The 26,706-nt window shown below is 46.3% G+C and overlaps 1 protein-coding gene across 7 annotated transcripts in view; it reads left to right on the forward strand.

Annotated features, from left to right (window-relative positions):
- The window catches only part of BEND7 (BEN domain containing 7), a 90,880-nt gene that overhangs the window by 6,009 nt on the left and 58,165 nt on the right, over positions 1-26,706 (forward strand). For all 7 annotated transcript variants that reach the window (XM_010341177.3, XM_039478970.2, XM_010341178.3 and 4 more), the window contains one exon: positions 25,514-25,816. In XM_010341177.3, coding sequence (XP_010339479.3) covers positions 25,514-25,816 — 303 coding nt within the window. The remainder of the gene's footprint in view (positions 1-25,513; positions 25,817-26,706) is intronic.

Genomic DNA, 26,706 nt, shown 5'->3' on the forward strand with positions numbered 1-26,706 from the left:
TTTAATGGGATAATAGGGTCAGAAGAGGTTACTTTACCCTGTGGACCTTGACTTTCTCAAGCTGGTTGTGATGGGACTGCGATGAAGATTTAAGCACCATTTGAAGGAAAATCGTTGCTTTAAATCAATTCAGCTAGTGTCTTTATAAGAAAATACTCTGAACTGAGCTCTTTTCCGGGATGGGAGTGGGGTCAGAGATAGTCGCAGAAATGGATAGGACAGGGACCTTGATCTCAGGGATTCAAATCCAGCTGGGGAGGAAACTGGACAAATTCAGGCAACAGGGAGCAGTATTCAGCAATCGAAAGGGCTCCAGTTGTTTGCGTACTTACTGTGTGCAAGGCAGGATGTTGAGTTCTTTACCCAAAAGACCTGATTTGCTCTTCATAGCATGTCTGTACGAATTCTCATCATCCCCATGTTGTAGATAAGCCTAGAGATGTCAAGGTGACCTGCCCAGGGTCTCCCAAGTAGGAAGTGCCACGGGCGGGGTTCCGGTGCACCTCTGCCTGCGCGTTGAACACTCCACTTAACCGCCTCTCTGTGAACAGTAAATAAGTGACCAATGTGAATGGCTGGGCAACAGTAAATGCAGAGCTGGAAGGGGTAGAGGGCAGGGCTCTGCAAAGCAAAGCTGTTGAGCTACAGGAAAGAGTTGGCCTGTATTTGTCCTCCCTGGAGAAGATTCCAGGTGGGAAGAGCGAGGGAGGCACCAGTACCACATTATAAATCAACCATGAGTGCTGCGCTTTATGGTTTCGAAAGTGCTTTACATCTGTGTTCTTACCATATACCTGTGGAGTATTTAGGGCAGATGATGATTCCTATAATAACGGGAGCCGAAGCTTGGTTATCTGACCTGCTCATGAATAGCAGAGGCCAGAGGAACCCAGGCCTCCTCTCAAAGATCTTTCCCCTCTGCCATGCGGAGCCAGACAAAGCCTAGGCGCGTGGAGGACACCTTAGCTGCTAGCAGGAGACTTTTAGAAGTGTTTTAATGAGACCATTAATTTATTATTCATAGCAGTAATGCAAATATTAAGTGAAGTCCGTTTTCACACATTGGATGTTGGGTTAGCTTTATCATAGTATGTACATTTGAAACACGTTTCTTTTTTAGGTGTTCAGTCTCATTCATTTATGCATTCAACAAAAATTCACTGCACTCCATCTGCATCCATGCCAAGCCCTGTTCTCGTTATTCTTTTTCATGTTCAGTTCAGTTGTTCAGCTTTCTGTAGGTGAAGCACACAGGATGGCAGCCACGCCAGCTGAGCATGGTCGAGATCTCTGCAACTCCGAATCTCTCTCTCTCCCTTTTTTTTTTTTTTTTTTTTTTTTTGGATGTCACCTCACTGAAACCTCTGCCTCTCAGTTTCAAACGATTCTTCTGCCTCAGCCTCCTGAGTAGCTGGGATTACAGGCATACACCACCACATCCAGCTGATTTTTGTATTTTTAAATAGAGATGGGCTTTCACCATGTTGGCCAGGATGGTCTTGAACACCTGACCTCGTGATCTGTCCGCCTCAGCCTCCCAAAGTGCTGGGATTACAGGTATGAGCCACTGTGCCCAGCCAACTCTGAATCTCTTTTCAGTGGCTTTCTCGACTACAGCTGCCCCCACTAGAGTCCCCAGAATCTCCCCAAAGAGGACACACTCGAAAAACTCCTGTGCGCGTTTACAAGTTAGCGAGTTAGCTCCTAGCCACAACATTGTTCTCCTCCCTGGCGAATTGGGCAGGTTGGTTTGTAAGATGGAGGAGGTCTTCACCTGGAATCAGGTGGCCTGGGTCCCACCCTGGTTCTTGGTTGGTTTCAGAAGGACTGGGAGCTAAGTCCGTGCTCCCAAGAGGAAGAAGGGTCTGGTGTGTAACCATTCCTTGGGCAGGAGTTGTTACTTCAGAGTAAATGAAGAGGCGAGGGGGGAAAGAGGGGAAGAGTAGAACCCCGAAATCCCAGTATTTCGAAGCAAGTGCTTTCCTCTGTTCCTCCCTCCGGAAAGCTCCACCTTCAGCTCCCTGGCCCCACTGTGTCCTTGTGTCCCTGGCCTCTTTGATGTCAGTTCTCTCCTTTTTTGGTGGCGAAGTGAATGGGACAGACGACCAGGAGAGTCTCTTGGGGTTAGCAATGTGGCCAGTAATAGAAGGTGTCATTTACCCAGAGCATGCTGTGTTCCAGGCACTAGGTAAAGGACTTTGTAAATGTTATCCCATTCATTGTCCCAAGAAAGGTACTGTCATTCCCTCTTTATGGATGAAGAATTTGAGGCGTTCACAGCCTTTCTCAGTGGCAGAGCCAGGATGCAAGCTAGGGTCTGCCCGTCTCCAAAGCAAGCCCTTCACCGCATGGCATGCTTTATTCAAGCGCGCTCCCAAGCGGAACTCCCGGCCTGTCCAGCGGATCAAAGGATAGCAGAGCTGCTTGAAGAAAGGTCGAGAAGACCCAGAACGCCTTACATGTGTTCCACATTCCTCTGTGGGCCTCTGGAGAATGTTAGGGTGCCCCCAGTCACTATTTTAAAACCCCTAGTCTAGACAGTTCCCAAAGTTTCATATAGCACCTGATATGCCCAGTGAAACTCTAGGACCAAAAAACGGGCTTCAAAAACAATTGCAAGCAAAGTCAAAGTTTGGAGAGCCTCTTGAGGAAGTTTAAATACCAACGGCTTCTTTAAATTTATGTGCACATAAAAAATGTGTTTCAGTAGCTGTGGATGCAGTACTTTGTCATTGTCATGTATTACTTGTTGCCTAAAGTTTGGGAGGCATTTGTAGTTAGGCTGTCTAGCTACTCGCATTTCTCTTTTCGTTTCTATTGCAGCTGCACTGTGAGGTTGGTGTTGGGTCCGCCTCATGTTTTACAAATGGGAACCTGAGATCGGGGATGAAAGTGATTTGCCCAAGGCTACATGGTCATTAGTAGCTGACCACACTTTCCAGTCAGGTCTCCTGACATCCACTTCCGAGCTCTTCACCCTGTCAGAGCTGTGGCAACTCCTTCCTCCAATCTGCCCACACCGGCTGATCTTAATACATAGCTCCTCACCCTCTCTCCGGCTCAGAGCCTTCAGCTGCCTTGTCACGGGTTCTAGAATCAAGGCAAAGCTCTTCACCAGGTGATTCCTACGCAGGGTCTGAGCTGGGTGCGTCTGCATCTCCCTGTCTCCAGCTTTCATGTAACTGCCTTCTCTTGAGCCAGCCGGCTTCCTAGCAAAGCAGGACTTCCAGGCGCAGAGCGGGCACCGCAGGGAGAAGGAATGGGATCGGCAGGAGCTTCGGCCTGGAAAAGCCCCTCCTGCCAGGAAGAAAGGAGCTAGGATTTGTTTACATCTCCCGTGTATGCTGGGCACTCACTAACTTTGTCTCATCTAACGCTGAGACAAGCTCTGAGAAGGTGTTGTCACTTTGACCTTTTTATGAGAAAAATGAGCCTTTCGAATGGTTAATTTGCATAAGGTCATAGCTAGGAGACATAAGCCTGGATCTGGAATTTGAACATGGCCTGGCTGTAATGTTTGCGCTGCACCACGCTGCCTTGGAGGGGTGAGGCCCTGCTCTTCCCTCTTTCGGTTCACTGTCTGTTTCTAGACCACCTTTCAGCCTTCTCTCCTCCTCACCCTCACGGAAAACATGTGCTGTGTCAAACTAGTCCGATCATTCCCTCCTAAAGCACCCTGCCAACCTCATGCCCGCCCTTTGCCCATGGCTTCTTCTCCATCCTCGCCTCCCACCAGGCCTTACCCCATCTCTAAACTCCTTCTAGTAAAATCCCGTCTCTCTTACCGGTTTTTAAAGCCCAGTTCAAACATCACCTTGGCCTGTAAGCCTTCTCAGTTTACATAGCGTAGTAGAGAGAAGGCAGATTTACAGCCAGAAAACCTGGCCTCGAATCTCAGGCTCCAGTTATAACACCTTGGATAACACTCTTGAGGGGTTTTCCTCGTCATCTCTAATAGAATAATAACGTTGGCCCTCACCACCATCACCACGTTTTCCTGATGCACATGGGAAATCCTGTAAGGTAGAACACTTCTTCAAACTCAAAAACGCTGTATTCGTGTTGTTATCATCCCATGCTCCCTCCTCCCAAATTTAGGAGTTATCTTTTCTTTCGATCACTTGGGCACTAGGTAATAACATTACTCTTTTCTGGCACTTACCATGTGATCCCTAATATTTACTTATTTTCGTGTGTGGCTTTGTTGTGCTCCAAGTCACCCTGCAAATCCTCCCCCGAACCTTCACAGCTGCCACATGGAAATAGAGGTGTTTATTTGCAGGACTCTGGTAATCTCTCCTAATGTAAACTGTCGATCCTAGAGGGCAAGTGTGACCAGAATTCATTTTGGATCCTTTGAGAACCTAGCACAATACTGTATCCATAACAGGTGCACTGCTGATAGGTCCTCAGATAGGTGATTTACATGCATGAATATATTGGCCGCTGTAGTTAGGACTGAAGATTTACTGCAAAGTATACTGCCATATTGAGATTTGAGAGACATTTAGTGAGCCAAACTAAAAGATGCCTCATTGAACTTGAAGAAGCTTCTGTGATATACTGGAGTAGAAATTTGGGATTTCTGATGTTGATTTGTGAGATACAACTTCTTTTTTCAAATCTAGAGGAGACCGAAAAGGAAAACTTGCATGCGAAAGCCAGTGACATGTTGAAACCCCAAACTGGAAAATCACATTTGTTCTGCTTGTTCCTTATTCTGCTCTAGCCACAGGTACAGCTTTAGAAAGGTGCTTAAGGTAGTGCTGGCCCGTCTGTAAACTGATGTTGACATTGTTGACTTCTTAGGTTCCACGTGAAGCCAGCTTTTCTACCTCAATTTAAGGACACACAACCATGCATTAAAGATCACACAGGAAACCTTCATGCCTGTTGGGTTTCTGAGGGAGTTGGGCCCCTGCCCACAGCCGCCCGAGTTGTACCTGCCCATGGGGCCCGGTGAGGGGCCAGTGGGGCTGGCATCCAGCCTGCAGCCTGCTCACCACGGCCCACGTGGGGGCAGCAGCTATCCTGAGAAAAAGCCACCTCTTTCTGTTTCTCACAAAGGCTCCGTATGGTTCAGCAACTGCCCGGTAAATGAAAAGTGTGATATATTGTGTTTTTTTTACTTTTCTTACACTGGTCATGACCAAATCATTAAATAAATAAATAAATAAATAAATAGATAAATAAATTCATGAAGGGCAGAATCTAAGGAAATGTGTTAATTCAGCCTATGATTTTGTTTTCAGAAGAAATCATGTGGCCATCTATACGGCAAAATAAAGATTCTGAACCATTGTGTTTTACATCTCCAAGTTAAAAGTAGACCTGGGACGCTGATGCAGGAAGTTCGTTATCCTTATAAGCAGCAGATTATCAGAGAAAGTGACCCGGACAGCAGTGCCTGCACCATAGAGGGGAGCAGGGCTGGGGCAGGGCAGAGACCTGAGCCTGCAGCCTACAGCCTTCCATCCACATGGTGCCTTTAGGCTCTTCAGAGTATTGTCTACAACTTGGGCTGCTCCTCCACCTGAAACTCTTTTCCATCTTTCAGAGACAAGGTCTCACTCTGTTGCCCTGGTGGAGTGCAGTGGTGTAATCATAGCTCACAGAAGCCTCCGACTCCTGGGCTCAACCTACGCAGCCTCCTGCCTAGCTGGGACTTCAGGCATGCACCACCACACATAGCTAATTTTTTGATATTTTATAGAGACAGGGTCTCCCTAGTTGCCCAGGCTGGTCTCGAACTCCTGGCTTCAAGCGATCCTCCTGCCTTGACCTCCCACAGCCCTGGGATTAAAGAAATGATACTTGAAGCACTTTATCATTTAAGTGTACCCACACTTCCTAGCATGACAGCTGAGACCCTGCATGAACTGCCCCCTGGCGACTTCTTCCAGCTGATTCCTGACACTGCCCTCTTGCCTCCGTGTGCAGCCGTACCAGGCCACCTTTCATTCCTGCAGCAGCCCCCCTTCCTTACATTTTAGGCAGTACGCTTCCTCACCTCATTGACACGCCTGCCACTCTTCTGCAAAAAAAAAGTATTCTACAAAAAAATACAAAAATTAGCCGGGTGTCATGGTGCATGCCTATCGTTCCAGCTACTCAGGAGGCTGAGGTGGGAGGATCAGTTGAGCCCGGCAGAGGTGGAAGTTGCAGTGAGCTGAGATAGCACCGTTGTACTCCAGCCTGAGCAACAAGTGACACCCAGTCTCAAAAACAAACAGAAAACCCCAAAAGGGCAGCAAGGGCTTGCTTTGTTTATTCGTTCTGCTTGCTTCTTAAAGAATATAACCAGCTATTCCAATCAACACTTACTTTTCATATGGTCACATATGTCTTCAATGGAGACTGAGAAATATGGCCTTTACTTGAACACTTAAATATAATGCCCTCTGGCACTAGAAATCGAAAAGCCTCCTTTGGTGTCAGTTCTTCAGAGCCTGTGTGTGTCCTGCTATTATCTAACCTGATCTCTTTGCATTTTTGTTTGCAGAACAGTGTCTGGCACATTCTAGGAAATATCATAAGTACTTATTAAATAAACTTTTTTTCTCATTGAGATAGAATCTCACCGTCATCCAAGCTGGAGTGCAATGGTGCGGTCTCAGCTCACTGCATCTTCCACCTCCCAGGTTCAAGTGATTGTCCTGCCTCAGCCTCCCAAGTAGCTGGCATTACAGGCACGTGCCACCATGCCTGGCTAGTTTTTGTATTTTTAGTAGAGACAGGGTTTCACCATGTTGGCCAGGCAGGGCTTGAACTCCTGACCTCAAGTAATCTACCTGCCTTGGCCTCCCAAAGTGCTAGGATTGCAGGCGTGAGCCACTGCTCCCAGCCTGTTTTCTGTTGTATTAGGTAGCAGTCCCCGCCCCTTTAAAATCTAACTCTGAAATAGGATGCGCTACTGTGCCCTGTGTGTCACCAGCCTCCACCCTCTCATGCTCTGGCCTCGCAGACTCACGTGGCACAAGGGACAGCACCCCTCGAATCTTGCAACACTGACCCTGGCATGTACTCTACCAGCCTCTTTGCCTAGAGTGACCTCAACTACCCTTGCCTCCGCGATCCTTTATTTATCCTTCCAGTCTTAGCTCGGATTCCTTCAGAGCAAGACTCTTGAGTATTCGGTGCTCTATTCCTATAACTATTTTTGAATAAGTAAATAGGCACAGAGTAGACTCTTCATAACTATTTTTGAATAAATGAATGAGTTCCGTGTTAAACATGTTAAAAGGTAATGCGCCTCCGGTTATCAGTAGATCGGGATGGGACAACTGGTTGACTTGAGGCCGCTTCCTTGTGCAGGATTGTCCCAGGCGGCACATGAGGTCTTCATCCCAGCCTCCACAGGCTGGCAGCATAAAGGTACATCAATGTTGATAGCACACCATCTAAACATTGTGAGGGTCAAACGCACCCTCTACGGATGTCAGCTACAGCACGGCCCGTAGCAGGCCAGGGTTGCAGGATCAGTCATCCTGAAGGCAATTTGGCTTTAAACAGGAAAAAACTATTCCATTGCCATCAACTAAACAACACACCTCCCTGGTCCATTGTCTCACAGATGCCGGGATGAAGGGAGAGTAGATGAGAGGCTGCACTCAACAATTTGGCCGCATGACCATAGTTAGAAGAGAGAGGTCAAAGGGGACATTCCACTGGGTGAGGTTACTGTGCCTCATTTCTGTACAAAGGAGAGCTTATCGCACACATATTTGATAATATATTTTCAAATCATTACAAAGTTTAGACAGATTTTTTTTCAGTGTTCCATACAACCAATATGCTTGTAAATAAGAATCCATAAAATTGTTTTCTTATGATTGCATTTTTTTCAAACATGCAGAAATATACTGTGTTATTTGGATTCCAAGGGCTTACAATGTTTTTTACTTGAAATCAAATTTTATATCTGAAAGGTTAATGGAGAAAACTAATTATGCTATCTGGGAACCAAATGTGTGATGAGACATTTGTCTCTGTAATTAACAGCAAGGAACTTTTATAGTTCCATAAAATCGAATGCTACATCGAGTATTCTGTGAGCATTTGTTTGGCTGAGGTGTCCAAAACAGAGATGTTTATGGATGATATAAACTTGAGCTGAAATGTAACGCAGGTGTCTGTGCTTCTCACAGCATTTCTCATTGTTGAAATGGAAGCCAAAAGATTAATACCTTTACATTGTCATGATAAAATAAGTAATGTGTTCTTGGAACAGTGGAACGCTACATAAGTTACTCAGTGATTCCAAGAATTTATTCTGTTCCAGGAATAATATCCTTAACAATTTATTTTTACAGAAAAAGTTGATGCAACATAATAGACCATGAAGTTGCTCGCATGGTGAATGGAGTTATACCTCAAGTAGGACTTTACACCTCCACAGGAAATGTCAAGAGCCCCACCGAAACGCAAGCAAGGTTAAGGGACCTCTTAAAAGTAAAAAGTCAGGAGATGCAAAAGTTAAGGTTTCTCTGTTGCATTAACTCATTCTCATTGCACATAGATAATTTTTTCGATTACTAGCAAGACTTTAATGGGTACCTTAATATGCATGGCATGAAATGTGGCTGATGAGTTGCTGCAGGAATATTAGCTTCAGCATTTCTCTACAAGTTCAGCGTTCCTCTTTTTAACTCTCCGCTGGGAGGGAGGGCCTGGTGCCAGCACACGGTGGAACGGGGTGGCCTTGGGTCAACCCAGCTTCCCTGGTTTACTTGGTCATTCTAGACAGGCAGCTTTGTCTTCGTGTTTGTCGAGGTGGGGGAAACTGAATTTCCCACCTGTTATCTGCGATGAACTAGGAGGAAGCTGGAGATGAGACATGTCCCTCGGGGAAGGCTTTCATGAGAAGATGTGGCTGAATTTAAGCACCAAATGGGCTCTGCTTGCCACGCCACTGCACACTCTACAGAAAGGAGAGCTGCACAGTTGCCTCCAATCTGGGTTTGTCTCTTGCATATCAGTGGTGGGGTTTTTCCGTCAGCTTTCCTCAGTCATACCTTCTCGTCATATCTGTTGTTAGAATTTACGTTAATATATTCATATGTAGATACTTACTGAAGCCACTGTGCCAGGCTGGGTGGTTGTAGAAGCCACTAGGCTGTGATAAGAGAAACTAAGGATTCTGTGGGAACATGGAACAGGAGGCCCCCCCCAGGCCTGGGGAAGTAAGGAATATGGCCCTTAAGAAAATGACCTCGAAACTGAGACCTGAAGGGCAAATCTGGGGTTGGGGCTGAGGACACAGAAGGGGCAGCATGTGGGGACCAGTACACGGGCTCTTCTGAGACACAGGAAGGCCTTTGGCAGAGCCAGAGCTGCACAGACAGTCGCTTCTTGGATTCTGATTGAATTGTTCTGAAGGGAGGCCTGCGCACATTCATTCATTCATTCATTCATTCATTTATTTTGAGATGGCGTCTTGCTCTTGCCACCCAGGCTGGCGTGCAGTGGCACAATCTCGGCTCACTGCAACCTCCGCCTCCCGGGTTCAAGCAATTCTCCCGCCTCAGCCTCCTAAGTAGCTGGGACTACAGGCATGCGCCACCATGCCCGACTAGTTTTGTATTTTTAGTAGAGATGGAGTTTCTCCTGGTTGGTCAGGCTGGTCTCAAACTCCCGACCTCAGGTGATCCACCCATCTCAGCCTCCCAAGGGCTAGGATTACAGGTGTGAGCCACCGTGCCCAGCCAGCACTTTTATTTTTTAAAAGTTCCCCAGTGATTCTCATGTGCAGCCAGACCCGAGAGCCAGCTACCTCCATAGAATAGGGGAGATGCGGCAGGAGCCAGGGCTGGAGCAACCGCAAGGAGGCCTCAGGGCGCTGCGGCTCCAGCCTGGGGTATTGGCGCCCCATGTAGGTTCACACTGTAATTCAATTTGCATTTTTGAAAGATCACTTTAGCTTCAGTGTGGAATAGAATGGGAGGGAACAATCCTGAAGGCCTGTGGCAGTCGCCCCATCGAGTGATACCAAGGATGGGGTGGTGGTCGGGAGCAGCAGACCAGTTCTAAAGTAATTTCACAGTTGTAAGAAGCAACACTTGGTGACTACTAGTCGGCTGTGGCGGGGGGAGGGGAAGAGGAATAACTCCCAGGTTTGGGGCTCATTCAGCTGAGTTGGCCCGGTTACTCAGGCGTGGGGAGGGTCGTGATAAAATAACATTTTTAGACGTGATGTTAAGATTGCTTTTAAGATGTCCAAGTGAGGCTCTCTGGTAAGCAATTGGATGTATGGCTCTGGCACCTTGAGGTGGCACCTGGGCTGGAGTCCTCTTGTGCAGATGGTCAGTGGAACCAGGAGAGAGCATGGAGGGCGAGGAGACGGCCTGGGCCAGTGTCCTAAAGCTGTGGACACTGAAGGCAGTGTTGTGCGCACCAGCGGTCATGACCTGTAAGTAGGTCATGATATCAGTTTAGTGGATTGTCACCAACACTAACTGCAACAGTAACAATAGCAATAAGAAGAAGAAAGAAAGAAAGTAAGATGGAAAACATCAAGGTACACTGCATACAGGAAAGAGAAATTCATGACGCTCTTGTTAAGAGTTGTGTGCATGGGGCTGGGCGCAGTGGCTCGTGCCTGTAATCCCAGCACTTTGGGAGGCCGAGGCGGGTAGACCATGAGATCAAAAGATCAAGACCATACTGGGCATGGTGGTGGGTACCTGTTCTCCCAGCTACTCAGGAGGCTGAGGCAGGAGAATCGCTTGAACCGGGGAGGTGGAGGTCACAGTGAACTGAGATTGTGCTGCTGCACTCCAGCCTGGCGACAGAGTGAGACTCTGTCTCAAAAAAAAAGGAAAGAGTTCTGTGCATGGTATACATATCTGTATGTCAGTTCTAGTCATCAAGAAAAATGTACTTCTTGCTGTGAACCATGGCCAGAAAAGTTGGGAAGCCACTGATTTAAGGTACTTGTTGCCTTAGTCCCAGAGACTCCCACGAGATTCACTCAGGGAAGGCCGCCATTCTCTAGGTGCCGTGGGCCCAAAGTTACCCAAACTCCTTGAGATCCTTGGAAGAAAAAGGCATTGTGAATGTGATCTATTTGTCATCATCATTAGTAGTATTTACACTGAAAATGAAATTGTGCAATAGCATGTGTTTAACTCAGAATATTTAAAAAATTTAAATGAAGAAATATAATCTAGACGGTCCTTAATAATGTTCAGACTTACCTGATCGATGAGGTAGATATGGAAATTAACATCCCAGAAGGAAGGCAGATTTACATTTCTGTGTCAAGACTCCAGAAGTTTTCTGTACAGGAGAGCAGAGGATCAGCATTTCAGCTTTTATTGAAAGGGTGTCTCTTTGCCAATAGTAAATTATGAACATTTTCTCGTCGAACGAAGGCAAGACCTGTGTTACTGTGGGAATTCAGAAGCAGCTCTTTATCTATAATCCTGTTCTATTTTTTCCTAGGTGTGTTGTCAACCTTTGGAGACTTTTGCTATGTGTTTCAAAGAATCATGAACATAAACTTTAATTTCATCTTTGCCTTTTGTAGAACTAACAGGCTTCACATGGGCCAAGTTTTCAGTTTGTTTTTTTCTAAGAGACAGGATCTCGCTATGTTGGCCATAACAGGGAGGCCTGTTAACAGGCGTGGTTATACCAGACTGCATCCTTAAACTCCCGGGCTCAAGTGATCCTCCTGCCTCAGCCTCCCAAGTACCAATTTCCAATTTAAAAGGAACTATCTGAGCCTCATTCTTCTTAGTTTGGAGCAGTGCATCTAAGTCAGAATCTGTAAAGACGGTTTGGTTCAGTGGTTTCCTTGTTTCTACCATGTATGCTAATATATCTAGGTAGTTACGGTACCAGCTAGTTCAGACAGCACCCATGTCTTGTTGTGACAGCCCCCGGACACCGGTTTGTCTCACGAATGGAGCCCTTCCTGCTATTCAGCTAGTTCCTTGAGCCCCTTAGAGTCGTGCAGCATAGGGACCCAGAAGCCTGATACCTCCAGTGCAGATCTCTGTTGGAGAGGAAATCAGAGAAGGGACAAGACACACCTTCGATCCTGCCTTGGATAGGCGTTTAACTGTAAAACCCACTCAGTCTTGCTAATAACGCTCCTTCTTTTTGACTCTTAAAATTTTCTTGCGCAACTAAATTGTTCTGGGGAAGACTTCTTGGAAGCAGTGATCTCTGAGCTGATTTTGCCAGGAGCCAAGGGGAAGGAATAGGACCGTCTAGGAGGAGAGGACTGCAGGACAAAGGTGTGGACAGAAGCCATAGTGTGGCTTCACCAGTTTTCTCTGAGCGAGCACTTCCAACTACAATCCCGTTCTGTGCCTTCAGCCATCTGCCAGCATTCACACAGGTTTAGTGAGCTTCACTTTAAACCCAACAGGTAACAGTTACACATGCAAACACGTCACCCCTTCCTCCTCCAAAACCTGGCCTCCCTTCACTTGCTCATGGTCCGCTAACCTCCCAGGAACGCACTCAAACCCATCATCCTCATCTCTTGCCGCCTTTTCTCACTCACGTGTAATCAGCATGGACCTCTCTCTCCCTCCCATCCTTGCTTGCTCCGTTTCTTCTAAATCATATCAGAACACTGAATTCCGTTTGGACAGTGAGTTACATAGGACATCAAGATGTCGTATCCCTGTTTGTGTCACGAAGTTGCAGTTTGGATCCCAGTGTCCTTAGTGAGACATCCCCGAAGCCTGCCCTCCCTGGCTTTGGCTTTCAGTACGTGTGACCCTTTCTCTGGAGCTTGGGGTCTTAGTTTTGCTCTTTCCTATTTCATTCTCTCTCTATTTTTGTATTTTTTTTTTTAAGCTGGATTTTCATTGCAGTCAGACAGACCTGGGTTTGGGTCCATTTTTAGTATTTGATGTGTAACCTTGGACAAATTATTTAATCTCACTACCCCTCAGTTTCCTTATCAGAAAAGCAGGGATAATAACGGGAGGACCTCATAAGGTTGTGGTGAGGATGGTTTGAGACAGTCCACCTCACAGTCTCTGCTTCTCCTGGGTAAAATGTATACGTCAGTGCTCGAACCTCTTAGCTTGGTGTCAGGATTAAATGTAGGCAGGGTGCTCGCCAGAGGCCTGGTATATACTAAGTGCTCTGTAAGTGTATTAATAGCTTTAACACACTTTCCCTTAAATACATCCAAATTCCTTTTAAGGATACATGACCTGTAGTGAACTTCAAGAGAAAGTGATCTTAGGCATGTCTTTTAGGGCTTACAGAACATACCGCACCCAGCACCTCTCCTCCTGACTTTCCGTACTGCTGTCTCTAGCCACTGGTGAGTCTTTCCTGCCCAGTTTGATGGTGATGTGTTCAGGTCCACAGCTGCATATGCCAGTTGCCTAATACCAGCTTGAGAATACCACAAGGAAAAGTTTGTAAATAATTCTTCTAGATTATTTGTCCTCCAAAACAGTCATATATATTCATTTTGAAACCATTTTTAAAGGTAAAATTTGTAAAGCGGAAAACAAAGTAAAAAATAAAAGCTCCTGGTTGGTCTGAAGTTAGTGAGTTACCTCAATTGATTGTTTACAGTGAGTTGTAGGTCAGACTCCTTCTTCTAACTGTTTTCCCCTTCTCATTAATACACTTGACTAGTCTTTTTTTGGCGGGGGGGCGTTGAGGGGAGCTTTTTGGAGATGGAGTCTCACTCTGTTGCCCGGGCTGGAGTGCACTGGTGCCATCTCAACTCACTGCAAACTCCGCTTCCCGGATTCAAATGATTCTCCTGCCTCAGCCTCCTGAGTAGCTAGGATTACAGGTGCCTGCCACCACGCCTGGCTTATTGTTGTATTTTTTAAGTAAAGACAGGGTTTCACCATGTTGGCCAGGCTGGCCTTGAACTCCTGACCTCCAGTGATCCACTGGTCCTGGCCTCCCAAAGTGCTGGGATTACAGGCATGAGCTACCGCGCCCCATCCTTGACCAGTTTTGTGGGTTTTTTTAATTAAAACTTTAAAAAGTCTTGTCCCAATCGCACTCTCCAGCGATAATCACTATTACTAGTAGAGGTGTGTGTGAAATATGTGTGTGTGTCACAGAAAAGGAAAATAGAATGATGCTGTGTAACGTGTTGCAACTTTTTTCACTTAACCTGATCTTCATTTATTTCACTCATATTGATGGCCTACTTGGAGCCAGGCAGATTTAGCCCCTACTCATCCTGTAGTGAATGAGACGATCATGAGCTCAGCTTTCATGAAGCTTCTAATTTGTCTTGCACATACATTCAAATGACTAAAAGGGTCTATTTTACCCTTTGCAGATGCGAAGTATCCTAATTTCATTCTACTGCTGTACCATAACTAATTTATCTAATGAGAAATGTTTACGTTGTTCGCATTTATTTCCCTTGTAAAATGATGCTGCAGTGAACATTCATAGGTACTTGTTGGAATATTTCTGTAGGATAAATTTTGGCAAGTGGAATTGCTATATTCTGCCCCAAAAAGGTTTTGCCAAATTACATCCCTACCAACAGCATATGAGAGTTACTGTGACCCTAAACTATCACCAAAAATGGGCTTTTTGAATCTGTAATTACATGAAAAGACAAGGAATTTTACGTTAATTTTCATTACATTAATAATTAGGGAGATAAGATACTTAAAAATGTATTGACCATTTTTTTTCTCGTGTGAATTACATGTTCATGTCCTTTGCCCATTTTTCCATTATTAGTATTCGTCATCTTTACTGATTTATAAGACCTCTTCCATGCATTTGAGATTAAACTCTTTGACTTGATTGTTCTTGAACATTACTCAAAGTGGTGGTTTCAGACCAAGCTGCTTAACATTGGATGCAGTTACTCATCAGCGAACACTGGACAGCCATGCTATATTGATTCTAAAATAAAACTTTTTTTTCCATGATATAAGAACATTTGGAGGAGAAATAAGTAGACAAAGATCTTTGAGTTCACTGGGTAGTTCTAACTGTTCCATTGCTCTTACAAAAACCTCCATTGATCTCCTGTCACTTTGAGGATAAAGTCAGAGTGTCAGGGTCCTTTTGTTTTTGACTTTGCCCCATTCATTGCCTTAGCTCCAGCTAAGTTCGCTTCTTCACCATTGCCCACTTCACTTTTCTCTGCCCTCAAGCTTTGTTCAGTGCCATTCTCTTTTCTCCTCCCCAGAGTGCCCATGGAAACGCTAGTGTTATTGACTGACCACCTCAGTCTTGCCATCTTTGTGACACGTAGTCCTCCCAGGGCAAAAGGATCTCTTTATCTCTATAGTTCCTGAAACACTTGTCACTTAAACGCGATTTCTAAGGCATTGATCATGTATTCCCTTAGTTTTGTCTGCTCAGTCATGGGCACCGTTAACTGTGCTCTTAGGAAGTGTAGCTGGCGATGTTGCAGAGCCTGACTCACAGGCACCAGCCCTTGCCTGTGTGATGGGCCAGCCCGTCCATCCTTGGCCTTGCTTGTCAGCTGGCAAACATGTAACCAACTGTGGGTGCCCCGTGCTGGGCCCAGGGTCTGTAGGAAGCAGTGCATCTTGGTGGATGGAAGGTTGTTTTAAAATTAAATGCAAAAACAAGGAGCATAGAGGACAATACTTGCCTTCACTTTTTAAAAGAAAACATTGAGGATGTCTAAGAAAATGGTTTGTTCCTTATTTCCCTCCTAGGACTCTGCCTGCAAACTTCTCATAGATTACTTACTCTCCTTTGGCTTTTGGTGTTGTTTGAGAGCAAAGTGTGAGAAGCCGTTTGGTAGCTCATTTTGCACAGCTGTTTCTTGCCTCATTTCCTGGTATTTCTTTGCTCTTTTGGACCCTAAATACCCATCTCAAGCCCTTTGTGCCTTTTTGGCATTCAGTGCCTATTTTCCCTGCTAGCACCCACGGCGTTCCCCCTTGGTGCCTGTCCTGGCTTCACATCTCCAGCAGTGATTGCAGAGTGCTCCTGCCCCCGGCTGTGGCTGATCCTGCACCGTTGACGCCTGCCCATGCATCGCAAGAGTCCCATTATCCTCTTAGAACTGTGTACACACTCCTTTGTCTCCCGTGCTAGGCTATAAACTCCTGAAGGGAAGAGACTGTGTATCATCTTTCTTTTTTCTTTTTTTTTTTTCGGTCACATTGGGTCTCATATTTAGTAGTAGTACAATAAATATTTATTAAGTGGATGAGTGAACCCGATGGTATCGGAACAGATTTGCAAGGATCTCAGCTGTCCTTTAAATGTAAATGCCATGTATACACTGGGTTGCTTAATTATTTTCTACCTGTCGTTCTCTGCTGAGCAGGGTCCTCAGGCACGTGGAGATACATTTATGTCTAGGTACTCCTTTTCATAGTATTTGATTCAACCAATTAAATGATTCTGTAGCCGCTTTTCGGCCTTTCCTTTTCCGTGGCATTCAGACTATGCGGTGTGGAACCCTTGGGGTTCTTGAGCGTCCTCCCAGGGCGGCTTCAGGAACCCGGTTCCGGCGCAATCTCGTCAGCGGAGCTTTGCTCTTCTTTATTTATTGGGGTTCCACTTTGGATTGCACTTGGCAAAAAAAAGGGCTTGTTTGGAAAACCGTTGCCCTGTTCCATAGACTGATGGTTTTCACAGCGTTTGTTGCTGAGTTCGACTCCCAGTCTTGTGTGTCCCTCATAAATATGGCTGTGGTCCCTGCGGGCTGCCAGTCGGGACCTTGATAGCGTCTGCACATTAACGGGGTCTGAAATGAGGTGCCAGTTTCAGGTCCTCGATGCACAGGGTCCGCTTCAGATTCCTATTCTTTCATCTCACTAGCGGAGGTTGAGGGCAGAGCTGCCCGCAGGCCCGAAGGCCCTAGCCCCACGCTCCCACCTGTCTCCCATTTGACAGGCTGTCCATCAGTCTATCCACAGCAAGGCTCCATACCAACCTCCACGAGTTTTTAAGAGGAAATATTTTAGACTGTGCAGTATAATCCTGGTCATCTTATTATTTCTCACAGATAAGCTCAACTTTTTCTCTTTAACATGCTATTACACCCCACCCCCCAAAAATGCAAAGAGTTGGAAAGCATTTTTCTTTAAAATATGTTCACAGTGTTGTGCGCCCACCTCCAGAACTTTTTTATTACCACAGGGAAGCATCCTCACTGCCACCTCTCCGGCAGATGCTTCTGCACTGTTTCTGCTGTTTATGAACTGGAAAGGCCAGCTCCTTAAGCGCATCTGTGGCCTAACCTCCAGGCTGGAAGCTACATTTTCAGTTCATTGTTTTTCTTGTTGATAAAGAACAATGCCCCACTCATAATACTCCATAGTATATCTAGAGATGATTAAGTCACTAAGCAGCCATTTATTTATTAGTGAAAGAACCCAACCCTTCCTCATCTTTCCTGATTCCTTTCATCTGTTCAGTTGGCTTTTTCATTATCTCCTCAAGTTTCTCAAGGGCCTCTTTAACCTAGGACAAAACGGGACATGATAGTGTAATACTGAGTGCAGGTAGTGGTAGGATTGGACCCCACTTCTTTCAGTTACCCTCAGTCCTTTCTGCTCAGGTAAGTCACCGAGCATGGCACCAAACGATGGGTTTGAGACTGGTGCGGGGAGAGCGAGTCGGTGGGTTCTGATCAAGAGGACAGTTACTTGCCTCAGGGGTTGGGAATTCAGGAGGGATAGGTTTGACTCACTTTACCAGCTTGGAACCATATGACCATATGAAGTCATTTAAAAAATATATTTAGTAATAAATGAATGTTTTTAGTTCTCTGCATGCTAGATTAGTAGAAGATCTAGTATCTCCTTACAAGATGTCCTCCCCCCCACCCCCCAAATTATCCGTGACTGTCAGGGGCTTACTGCAGAGGGGCCAGCCTATCAATGGATAGAATCGAAGTGTGGCTTCGTGCTCAGCTCCACGCTCCTGTAGCTTGCATTTGCCATTGCCTGCTTATTATCTACATTTTCTTCATCAAAAGTAAACTCCGTATCTCCACTCCCCTGCAACCATCTTTTTCCAGTTCTCCTCCTGGTGTTTGTATCTATTCAGTGACCCGAGCTGGAAACCTTGGGAGTTATTGTTCGTGGATTCTTCCCACCCCCACCTCCCCCCACCCCCACCTCCCCCCACCCCCACCTCCCCCCACCCCCACCTCCCCCCACCCCCACCTCCCCCCACCCCCCACCTCCCCCCACCCCCCACCTCCCCCCACCCCCCACCTCCCCCCACCCCCCACCTCACCCCACCCCCCACCTCACCCCCACCCCCCACCTCACCCCCACCCCCCACCTCACCCCCACCCCCACCTCACCCCACCTCCCCCACCCACCCCGCAAATCAAGCTAATCCTCAAGCCCATTTGATGAAAATTCTTCAGTGTCTCTCTCTCCATCTCTCTCCATTTCCAGCACAAAAATCCTGGTAGACTGACATCACCATTCACAGAGGCCTCCATAATAACATTCTAACAGAGTCCTCTATGCCATACCAGTTTCATCATAATTTTGCCAGAATTGGTTTTCTAAAGGATATATCTGATTATTTACTATCCTTATATGAAAAGAGACCTGAATCTGAAGTAACCCAGCCTGGTAAACCCATTGGTTCCAGTTTACAGTTCTTCCAATTCACCCTGCACATGGTGGCCCAGTGGGGTAGCCTTACTTTGTGTCCAGCTCCGTTGCCTGCCTCATCTCCTTGAATCTGAAACTCCTGGCTTGTAGAACTAATGCTTGGGAAGAGGGGTGCAAGGTACTGTGAACTTCTACCAGCGGCTAGAAGAGCAGTGTTTCAGGGAGCAAGAGAAGCAAGAGCTGCCAAGTCCCCACCGCAGCCTCAAGGGAAGGGAGAATGAATCATTTTCATGTGGGGGCCACCAGGAAGCCAGGATCCATGTGGAAGAGGCGGGTCTAGCTCCATCAAGTAAGAAAGCATGCCATCTGCAACCAGGAGGGCAGTTTGCCAAGCAGAGTTCCAGGGCACACAGCTAAAAGAGGCAGGGGTCAGTGGGCCAGGAAAACTAGGACCGTTGTTGTGAGCAAGAAGTCAGTATAAAGGGATTTGGCTAAGAGATGTTCAGAGATTTGTGGAGGAGTTGGGGCACCTTTCCATTTGTACCTTATGATCTTGGTATCTCTGGAGCCTAGGAGGTACTTGGTAAATATTTGTTAAATAATTTATTTCTGGTACATTTTCATTCTTTCCTGTGATCTGTTTACTACCTTAGTGTTGCACTCTGGATTTCATTCTGTTTTTAATGAGCCGGTTTCTTTCAATCACTTAAGAAAGGTTTATGGAACGCCTACTGTACATCAGCACTGGGACATTTGTAGGGCAGAGATAGGGTGAGTATTACCAGGAATTTTCCTAATAAGGAGGCATATAGATGGGCACATGTGCAGCTGCTCTGTTTGGGATGGAGTTCCTTGAGTTTCATTATTAATTTTACTGATAGCATTGTCCCCAGCAGCCACAAGAGGCCCAGACAAGCACCAGCAAGAGATCCACAAGCATGGGTCCCTTTGGGGCAGGCTCCCAGACACGAGTTGGATTGTGGGCCTTTAATGACACAAGCTCAGTGTGAGGGTTTAAGAAGTTTTAGTACTTGCAGACCCCGGGGGATATAGCGCGCCCCTGGAGGCCACACACACACAGGCCAGAGCGCACAGGCAGGGGAGAGAAGAACCCATGGCCAGTTACCTTTATTGGGTTCAGAGTGTTATACACACAGGTTCCTGTAAGGAGCTGTAATCGATGGACTGAAAGCAAACAGGCAGTTGTTGCAGGAGGCCACGCAGGGACTGAGAGAGAACCACTGTGGCATATCTTCACAGTCCCCATGGGGTGTGAGTGCAGCAGGCTGCCTCTAGCTATCCTATAGCGAGGCAGTCACCAGACAGCAGCTGTATAAAGCAGATGTCTGGATCAACCACACTGAGGAACTGAGGGTGCAGTGAATAGAACTGGAAACTGTCAAGGTGACAGAGCCTTGCTTCTGGAATGAAAAACTCCCACTTATATTTGAAATGGATGCCAAGGCAACATAAAATTATGAGCATTCGCTGCCCTCTATTTGTTACCATCTTTTGTCATGATTACCTGTGAATAATCATGTTCCGTGTGGTGGCTCCTTCTCTCCTAGCTATGTTGAGGGACACCTGGTGTGGTGACTTCAGTGTGGCCCTCATACTTATCAGATCCTGCGAGACTTTGTGTCATAAATTCTTTGTGTAAAGTAACGTGATCCCATAGAGTCCTGAAATTCAGTGAGGGGAGAATCCAGCATGCGGTCTTACTAGATCTGGTCCAAGAAGTGTAGTTACTGAACTCTCCGCAGGATTTCAGGGTACCAGTAGGGTAGCCATGTGGCATGGATCCATTTTAGTCAGAGTTCTTTTCATTTGTTTTTCTTAAGATGATTCAGCCTCTTGGAAAGAGATAGGAAAGAACTTACAGGTTTCCTTATAGCATCCTGTTTCGCTAGAGAGCTCATTGCTCTAAAGAGCTTCCTTTTCCTGGTATCTATACATGGAGAAGTCATTGACTAATTATAATCAGAAAGACCAATAGAAGTCAATGAATGCTTCCAATCTCAATCTCCTGTATACATTTCACCATTTTTGTTTTTAACCAAAGAAGTTAGGTTCCACTATGATAGAAGTCCATCTTCTGAAAAGGACGCATGTGACTTCTAGAGCCACGAAATGCTTGGTTAACACTTTGGTAACCATGAAAATCCTGTGTCCCTGCTGGACTACTGTGTACCCCTCCGGTTATGGTTCAGACCTTTGCTTTAGGATTTAGGAAACCAGAGAATATTCAGCGACTTGTCTGGCATCTAGTAGCAAGTGGGTCTAGTTAGGAGGTGAGTCCGGTATGGGATGTAATAGCAGCCCAGCCTGTCCTGTTCCTCACTAGCACTGTGCCACACCAACCCAGCTTCTACAGCTCAGCCTGCCAGTCTGCTCCCGGCACCCACTGTCCCCAGTTTATTTAGGTTGACTCAGCTTTTTTGTCATTGGCACTTTGAGTCTTCAGGCCTCGTCTCTGATCCTCTGCCCCATCTGCCCCAAATGTGCAAGGAAACCTCTTTCTTCCTGTCTGCCAAAGCCTGTCATTCATCATTCCCCACTGAGGAATGGAGCCCCAGAACTCCCTCCTCCTGACCTGCTCAACTGCTCCTGCTGCTTTGGGTGAAGAGCGTGTAACTCCTTAAACCCCAGAGACCATTCCTGAACGTCCCGTCATCTCTCCTAAGAAACTTTCCCCACGCTGCCCTTCTTCAACCTTCCCTGCCACCTCAGCACAGACTTCTGTAGTTACTGCAGTTTTCTATATTCCAGACTTTTTTGTTATCTGTTTGTTTATTTATTTATTTATTTATTTTTATTTTATTTTATTTTATTTTTTGAGACTGAGTCTCACTCTGTTGCCAGGCTGGAGTATAGTGGTGCAATCTCAGCTCACTGTAACCTCCGCCTCCTGTGTTCAAGTGATTCTTCTGTCTCAGCCTCCTGAGTAGCTGGGACTACAGGCATGTCATCACACCCAGATAATTTTTGTATTTTTAGTAGAGATGGGGTTTCACCATGTTGGCCACGCTGGTCTCGAACTCCTGACCTCAGGTGATCCGCCCGCCTCGGCCTCCCAAGGTGTTGAGATTACAGGCGTGAGCCACTGCGCCTGGCCCTGTGTTTGATCCTTTAAAACATGCCGCAGTGAGCTAGGCGGTGAGCTTCCTTCCTCTGAGGACGGCCCTGCTTCTGGCCTTCTGCCCTCTTCCTTTCAGCACTATTTCTTCCTCCTCAGCTCCCCAGCGTCCTGATTTTTTGTGTATTTGTTTCGTTTTGTTTTGCCTTTGGGAGGCGTTTCTGCACACCGCAAGGGCAGCCTACTGCCAGAGCCCCTCATACCTGCCACCTTCCTCCCCCATCGCCACCTGCAGCTTAGGATGCTGGTTTTCAAAATGAAAATATAAAGTTATGCAAAACTCCAGTTGTATTTTCAACCACATACTTTTCATAGGCATAAGTTCTGGAACTCTGAATAAGATCATGACAAGGCAGATTTGCCCTCAGAAGGTTCCAGAATCCTTGTGACACCTTCCTTTTCTTAATGGTAGCCCTGTATACTAGCATTCTATGTACAGAGCAGAGACAGGACCTTTGACAGAAGACACATACCTTCCCCTGTGATGTGTGGGTTAGCGTGGAGGAGCAAGCTGGCGCAGACTCGAGAGCTGGGGCGGGCATCTGCCCCGTTCGGCCTGGCTGTAGCCTCTCTTTTCTCTTTGTTTCTTTTATTATTATTATTATTATTGTTATTTTGAGATGAAGTTTCACTCTTGTTGCCCAAGCTGGAGTTCAATGGCGTGATCCCAGCTCACTGCAACCTCCGCCTCCCGGGTTCAAGTGATTCTCCTGTCTCAGCCTCCCAAGTAGCTGGGATTACAGGCATGTGCCACCATGCCTGGCTAATTTTTGTATTTTTAGTAGAAATGGGGTTTCACCATATTAGCCTGGCTGGTCTCGACCGCCTGACCTCAGGTGATCCGCCCACCTCAGCCTCCCAAAGTGCTGAAATTATAGGCATGAGCCACTGCGCCCAGCCGTGGCCATTCTTTTCAGGGACCTGGAGTTGGGGGAGGCAGCCGCCAACCTGTGCCAGCAAAGGCCAGTCTCTGCACGGCCTTTAATGCAGGCACGCCTGGCCTGATGGGGAGGGCTAGGGGTAGAAACCGCACAGGAAAGATGCCTCCTCTTGCTTGAATTGTGATGTTAACTAGCCGGGAAACGTATGTGTCTGGATGCTGAAATTAATACCCCATTTGCCTGTGGGTTTATCTTTCAGGATTCCTCTGGGAGCTCTTCCCGACACACCCTGTTCCGTAGCTGCTTAAGAAAGTAGTACATTTTGCTGACTCTGCCCTATTTAAATCTCGCTTGGTCATTCATTCTCATAAAATCTGGAATATGATTTATTGTTTATATATTGCAGTTTTCGCAGGGGTTTGAAGTAGAGATAGTTTTATTACAAATTAGAATATTTCTCCTTACACGCATATGCCAGTGACACATAGCAATATTGTAAATTTGGAAACTGTGTTATTTCTGTGTTCACCCATGTTCAATTAAACAGAATTAATATATTCTGTAATGTTTTTAGTACCATTTTTTAAAACTGAAGATATTTATTTCAAAATAGTGAACAACAAATTCAAAATAAACTTCCATATTTAGTAACATAACACATATATTAATAAGCGAAATGTCTAACTGCACAACACCAAGTGTCTGGGTTATGTGCAGTTCCCAGTTCTGCAGAGAAACCTGGCTTATATGATCCGAGTGCATGTTATATTGAATGTGCTGTATTTATTTGTAGGAGCTGTATTTTTCTTAACGGATGCCGTCTGTTAGTTCTTTTTTTCTTTTTTCTTTTTTCTTTTTTTTTTTTTTTGAGATGGAGTCTTGCTCTGTCACTCAAGCTGGAGTGCAGAGGTGTGATCTCAACTCACTGCGACCTCCCTCTCCCAGGTTCAAGCGATTCTCCTGCCTCAGCCTCCTGAGAAGCTGGGACTACAGGTGTGCACCACCATGTGCAGCTAATTTTTGTATTTGTAGTTGAGATGGGGTTTCACCATGTTGGCCGGGATGGTCTTGAACTCTTAAGCTTGTGATCTATCCGCCTCAGCCTCCCAAAGTACTGAGATTACAGGTGTGAGCCACAGCACCCAGCAAGCCTTTCTCTTACAGTTTGAATTTCAAGCGTTTAGTAGAATTTAGTACAGTTTGAATTTCAAGCGTTTACACACATACCTCGGCCTATGATTTTTTTTTTTTTTTTCTGAGACAGGGTTGGCCTCTGTCACCCAGGCTGGAGTGCAGTGGCATGATCTCAGCTCACTGCAACCTCAGCCTCAGGGTTCACACACTCCTTCCACCTCAGCGTCTAAGTAGCTGGGACCACAGGCACACACCACCACGCTGGGCTACCTTTTGTACTTTTTGTAGAGATGAGGTTTCTTCATATTGCCCAGGCTGGTCTCAAACTCCTGAGCTCCAGTGATCCGCCACTCTCAGCCTCCTAAAGTGCTGGGATTATAGGTGTCGGCCACCACACCTGGCAGTGGCCTAAGATTTTATCTTCTGGGTTTGAGGGGGAAAAAGTCCATTTCTCTTCTTCTTTATGAAAAACTTCATCTTTATGAAGAATACTTCATCTTAAACTGGCTGATGCACAGTTTAAGAAGATAGTGTGTTTGAACTAGCTCCCAATAGATATCAGCATCCTCTGATATTATTATTGATGGAAAATATATTCTATCTGTACAATATTATAGACATCTTTAAGTAATATTTATTAAGTACTCTTCAGTACAGTATAGAAGTTCTTTAGTTTAAGAAAAATTTCCTGAGAGGGAGAAAAATCTTAAAGCAGTCAGGCTGGGCACACTGGCTCACACCTGTAATCCCCACACTTTGGGAGGCCGAGGCAGTGGATCACAAGGCTAAGGGATCAAACCAGCCTGGCTAATATGGTGAAACCCCGTCTTACTAAAAATACAAAAATTACCTGGGCGTGGTGGCGTGCACATTGTAGTCCCAGCTACTCGGGCGGCTGAGGCAAGAGAATCACTTGAACCCAGGAGACGGAGGTTGCAGTGAGCTGAGATCAAGGCACTGCACTCCAGCCTGGGCGACAGAGTAAGACTCTGTCTCAACAACAACAAAAAAGTCAGTGTAGGTGAGGTGGGATTTCAAAGTGGCCCGTGACCTTTCGCACGCAGTGACGCTGCAGGGGGGCATTTAGCGTGGGAGGAGGGCAGGGCAGGGAGCTGCATTACCGCCCTTCCGTGCTGGTATAGCCAGGGACCTCAAGTGGCCGGGACCCCTCAGTCATCACGAGGGCTGATGTGATGGGAGTCAGGGTGCCAGAAAAGCAAAGCCCCCTCGCTTGCCATGCTGCCACTCGGCGCCTCTCTGTCTCCTCGGCCCTCCTCTCTGAAGGCGATGTCTCCAGCGGCAGCGTGTCATCCTGGAGGACATCATGTCAGTAGTGATGCCCTTCGTCTCTGCCAGTCCAGGCTTTCTTCCTTGTCCTCGCCCCGCCTGCCGAAGCTGACAGACAGTGAGCAGAGCGCGTTAACGACCTGCCCGTTCCTCGCAGGTGGCTGTGGCACATCAGGGCAGAGGGCTTCTGCAGTCCAGTCCTGTCCTTGACCTTGTCTCAGCCTGTTTCCTTATGACTTTCTCACTCAGAAAATGCTTCCAAAGAGGGAATTTCCTGGTTGTTGCTGATGACACACTCTCAAGAAACCTCTTTTATTGTAAGAGACTTGCAGAAAGAGCTTCAAATGAGCTGCAGTAGGAATAGGATGGGTTTTTTCAGACTGTAGCCAGTTTTCCTCCCTTTGCGTTTTACAGATTAAGTTTATAGAATCAGTCATCTTTCCCATTTCCAAAGAAGTGTTGTCTTTTCCTTTCTCTTCTTTTTGGTTAGTGAACGGTTTTTCTCTTTCACTTATTTAGAATGCTAACTTTGGCCCTGTTTCCATTAGGAGATGAAAGCATGGAAATAAAAAAGCAAATTACAGGGATGAGAAGACTGCTGAATGACAGCGCCGGGCGGATATATCAGCGAGTTGGCAAAGAAGGAGAGAAATTAAAAGAAGAGCCCCAGGACCTGGATTTAGTCTGGCCTCCGCGTTTGAACTCCTCTGCTGAGGCCCTGCAGAGCCTCCATCCGTCGTCACGTGGTGTGTGGAATGAGCTACCGCCCCAGAGTGGACAGTTCTCAGGGCAGTATGGCACCCGTTCTAGAACCTTCCAAAGCCAGCCCCACCCTGCTGCAAGCTCCAATGGTACGGTTGTCAACAAACATTCAGAAGGCTCTCGTGGGGATTTGTACTGTTGTGTTTCGTTTCTAAATATTCATTGTGTTATTTGAGTTCAATTTATTAAACCCTCCCATAATTACCTGCCTTCACAGAGTTACCATAAAAGGCAGGAAGACACAAAGGACAAAATTGGAGAGTATTAAAAAAACAAAATCGAGAATTAGGGAAGGTGGGGTTCTATATTATAAGTGAAGATTTTCTGGTAGAGATGTTAACCCTTTAAGAAGTTAAAGCGGTCCAGGCGCAGTGGCTCACGCATGTGATCCCAACACTTTGGGAGGCCGAGGTGGGTGGATCACCTGAGGTCAGGAGTTCGAGACCTGCCTGGCCAGCACGGTGAAACCCCGCCTCTACTAAAAGCACACACAAAATTAGCCGGGCGTGGTGGGGCGCACCTGTAATCCCAGGTACTTGGGAGGCTGAGGCAGGAGAGTTGCTTGAACCTGGGAGGCAGAGGTTGCAGTGAGCTGAGATCCCACCATTGCACTCCAGCCTGGGCAACAAAAGTGGAACTTCATCTCAAAAAAAAAAAAAAAAAAAGAAAGTTAAAGCGATTGTTTTTTGCCTGTATACAGATATTATCGTCACGAAAAAAGTGAACGTTAGGGCAGAAAGAGCTGGCCATTGTCATTAAAAGAAGCTTCCTGGTCCTATGGTGTGATACTGACATATCCTCTCATTTACTCCTTCGCCTTTCCCATTATCAGAAGAGTCCCAGATAAAGGGAGGGCCGATAACCCAGCATCCTGTGTCAGTACTGGATCCAGTGATCCATATTTTATAACATACTTCATTAGCAATGGAAAATATTCCTTTAAAGTAAAATTTTCTTAATTCAAGTTTCCTAATTGTTA

Source organism: Saimiri boliviensis, chromosome 8 (assembly GCF_048565385.1).
Source record: "Saimiri boliviensis isolate mSaiBol1 chromosome 8, mSaiBol1.pri, whole genome shotgun sequence".
NCBI classification, from domain to species: domain Eukaryota; kingdom Metazoa; phylum Chordata; class Mammalia; order Primates; family Cebidae; genus Saimiri; species Saimiri boliviensis.